Source organism: Sapajus apella, unplaced genomic scaffold (genome assembly GCF_009761245.1).
Source record: "Sapajus apella isolate SASKATOON/1434 unplaced genomic scaffold, GSC_monkey_1.0 scaffold47, whole genome shotgun sequence".
Classification (NCBI taxonomy): domain Eukaryota; kingdom Metazoa; phylum Chordata; class Mammalia; order Primates; family Cebidae; genus Sapajus; species Sapajus apella.
The window spans coordinates 6562487-6566383 of NW_022436987.1; the positions used below are offsets into that span (position 1 = coordinate 6562487).

The 3897-nt window shown below is 45.6% G+C and overlaps 1 protein-coding gene across 2 annotated transcripts in view; it reads right to left on the reverse strand.

Annotated features, from left to right (window-relative positions):
* Window positions 1-386: 386 nt before the first annotated feature.
* The window catches only part of GALNT18 (polypeptide N-acetylgalactosaminyltransferase 18), a 364052-nt gene continuing 360541 nt past the window's right edge, over window positions 387-3897 (reverse strand). For both annotated transcript variants that reach the window (XM_032240753.1, XM_032240752.1), the window contains one exon: window positions 387-808. In XM_032240753.1, the coding sequence (XP_032096644.1) occupies window positions 662-808 (147 nt within the window). In that variant the 3' untranslated portion in view covers window positions 387-661. The remainder of the gene's footprint in view (window positions 809-3897) is intronic.

A 3897-nucleotide genomic window follows, 5' to 3' on the forward strand; every position in this document is an offset into this window, starting at 1 on the left:
TGGGCCAGGGGCAGCTCTGGGGGGTGAAGGAGGTGACTTGGTGACCTCAGGAGAGGGCAGGGTGGCCTGAAGCCCAGCAGACACTCCAGTGAGCAACTGTGGTTCCTCAGGAATGAAGGATGGCAGGTATCTTCCAGAGGGGGACCTGCCACAGGAGAGGCAGAGGGTTGGAACCTGAGATCATAGTGCTCTTCCTGCTGCCTTGGGTCTAATGAAAGGAGCTGGCAGCTTGCACAATATGCTCCCACCGAGTGCTGGTTAACACCCCCTTTCTAAAGAATGAGAAGTCAGAAGGGCACACAGGGCCATGGCGTTGGGTACAAGAATTCCAAGTTCAGAGGAGCCAGGCACGAATCTCCACAGAGTACCAAATGACTACAAAACCCTTTTCTTAATGAATCATATTTTATTGTCAGTTATAAATATTTTCCACTTGTCCCCTATTTACAACTGCAAAATAGTTTATGATATATCATACCCTCACCCACCAATCAGCATCTTTCTATAAACTCCATGAAAATTGAATAGGAAATAAAAAGGTCTTCTTGGGGGCCCACTAACCTGGTTCCCCAGACTCCAAACAACCCTAAGTGGACAGCAGGCAACGTTGCAGCAGGTGCTACACAGTAGCAAAGAGGCAGCCGGACGGGGCCCCGGCGCGTCAGGATGTCAGGCTCCTTAGGACGTTGGTGATGCTCCAGTGCTGGCCCGAGCACTTCTGCAGCACCAGCTGGAAGCCGAACTCCAGGTCACTGTTCTCCTGTAGCTCCAGACAGCGCTTGGACTTGCGGTTCTGGATGGGTCCTCCCTAGGGGCCAGGGCAGAGTGGGTTCAGAGGGCATAGGGGCAACACAGGGAGACTCAGGAGCCTCAGGCCAAGCAGTTGGTGAGGGCTGACATCATCTGTGTGGCCAGATACCTGGAAGCCAGCATTCCCATGAGACTGCAGGCTCCCCTATCGCTGATGTGTTGGTGTCCTCCAGAAGACTGAATATGCACCATTGTTCTCTTCACAGAGCTCTAGTTCTCTGCTAGGACAGAGACCTCCCCACTCCCAGTTCCCTCTACCTAGCTGGACTGTGGCACACCTGTTTGCACCTACAGCTCCTACCCCAGGGGTGGGGCCTTGCTCCCCACAGCCACTGACTGGGTCCCTTCTCTGAGAAGGGGGACAACCTTCTACCTTCTAGTTTCTTGGGACAACCCATGATTGGCCAGCATTTGAACATCAGCAGAGGCCCGGGGCTTCCTGCTCTTAGGGTCCATGCCCCCAACTGGACCTCTGGAGTCATCAGTACTGGTCTCAACCAAAGTTAGCTTCCTGGATATTGTCTATTAGGCCACTGAGCTCTGTGAGTCCTGGACATGCACAGGTTTCCCCATGCTACTGATGTTCCAGAATGTTCTGTAGCCATTCATACTCAGTTAACACAAGCCCCTTGTTCTGCTCCTCATATCAGCCTCATAGCAGCAAAGAGGAATCCCCCCATTTTTGTTTGTAGTGAAATCGTTTTAGGGCTTGGACCCTTTGGGTTGCTGGCTGTGAGCCTGAGGTGACAGCCTAGACTGCCTGAGCATCTGAGTTACCACCAAACTTGTGCTCAACTAGATGTTGGCTTCCCAATCAGGCAGAATTGCTTGGAAGGTTAGAGGTCCTTATACTTGGACCCCTTGTAGCTTGATGGCCGTTGAGTCTATGGTCAAACTCACCTTTTCCCTAGAATCTACTCCTGTGTTTCTGTCTTAGGTATTTGGTGAGAAACATGGACATTTTCATTTATTTATCCTTTCACCATCCAATTAGGCCCCAAGTCCTGCCAATTCTACCTCCCTTGTGTCTTATGACTGTCCCCTTATCCCTTTCCCATCACACTTGCCCTGGTTCAGATCACCAACTTCTCTCACTGGGACAACTGTGTCAGCCTGCTAGTGGATCTCCCTTCCAAGCTCCAGAGGCAGGAGTGGTGATCTTTCTCAAATGCATTTTTTGCCTAAAGGATAAAGTCCAGACTCCCTAGTGCAGCACTGAAGGCCTCCATGGCTCAGTGCTGCCTCTCTCTCTCTAGCCTCATCTCTGATCCCTCCCCCAGAGCCATGACTTTTGCTGCAGCCATACCAAATCCCTTACAGTTTTCTGAACCCATTCACATTAATTCAGGGTTCCTGGAATTTGAACAAGCTGTGCTCTCTGCCTGGGATTCTTCGCCATGCTTCCCTGGCAGGTTAAGCCATGACCATGTGTCAAAGCTCAATTCCTGCTCCATTTCCTCCAGGAAGTCTCCTCCACTGCCCACCTGTGCCCCACCTCTACTTCTACCTCTCCTCCGTCTACAAGCTGGGCTAGTGCTCTTTATTTTGTGCCTTTTCCAGCTCACAGTGGGAAGTGCACTGTGAGGGGGACAGGTGCAAGCTACTTCTCCAAGGACATCATCTGAGTCTGCCGTGACCATTCCCATAGCAACCACTGACATCTCAAGAGAGTGTTAAGACTTTGCTCTCTATACAATGGGGAAAGGACAGTCATTTCAATAAATTGGGAAAATGCAAAAGAAAACTAGACACCTATCTCTTGATATATCTGAAAATCAAATCAAAATAGGTTAAACAAACACTTAAATCCGAGACTATGAAACTCCTAGAAGAAAACACTGGGGAAACACTCCAGGACATTGATATGGGCAACAATTTCTTAAGACCTCAAAAGCACAGGCAACCAAAGCAAAAATGGACAAATAGGATTACATCAAGTTGAAAAGCTTCTGTACAGCAAAGGAAACAATCAACAAGGACAATCCACAGAACAGGAGAAAATATTTGCAAACTACCCATCTGACAAGGGATTAATAACCAGGATACATAAGTAGTTTAACTCAATAGCAAGAAAACAAATAATCCAATTAAAAGTGGGCAAAAGATGTGAATAGACATTCCACAAAAGACGACTTACAAATGGCAGACAAGTATATGGAAAAATGCTGAACATCACTAATTACCAGAGAAATGTAAGCAGAAACTAAGAAATCATCTCACCCCAGTTAAAATTGCTTTTAACCAAAATATAGGTAATAATAAATTCTGATGAGGATGTGGAAAAAAGGAAACCCTTGTACACTGTTGGTGGGAATGAAAATTAGTACAGCCACTATGGAGAACAGTATGGAGGTTCCTCAAAAGACTGAAAATAAAACTACTGTATGATCCAGTAATCCGGATCACTGCTGGGTATCTACCCAAAAGAAAGGAAACCAGTATATTGAAGTATCTGCACCCCTATGTTTATTGCAGCACTATTCACAATAGACAGAACATGGAATCAACCTAAGAATCCATCAATACATTAATGAATAAGGAATATGTAGAATATAGACAGAATGGAATATTATTTAAAAGAGTAAGATTCTGCAATGTTGTGAAAATGGCCATACTGTCCAAAGTAATTTATAGATCCCATGCTATCCCCATTAAGCTACCGTTGACTTTCTTCAAAGAATTGGAAAAAACCACCTTAAATTTCATATGAAACCAATAAAGAGCCCCCGTAGCCAAGCCAAAAAAAAAAAAAAAAAATGCCAGAGGCATCATACTACCTGACTTGAAACTATACTACAAGGCTACAGTAACCAAAACAGCATAGTACTGGTACAAAAAACAGAGATATAGACCGATGGAACAGAACAGAGGTCTCAGAAGTAATGCCACACATCTAGAGCCATCTGAATTTGACAAACCTGACAAAGACAAGCACTGGGGAAAGGATTCCCTATTTAATAAATGGTGTTGGGAAAACTGGTTAGCCACATGCACAAAGTTGAAACTGGATCCCTTCTTTATACCTTATGCAAAAATTTTACTCCAGATGGATTAAAGTTTTAAACATAAGATCTAAAACCATGAAAA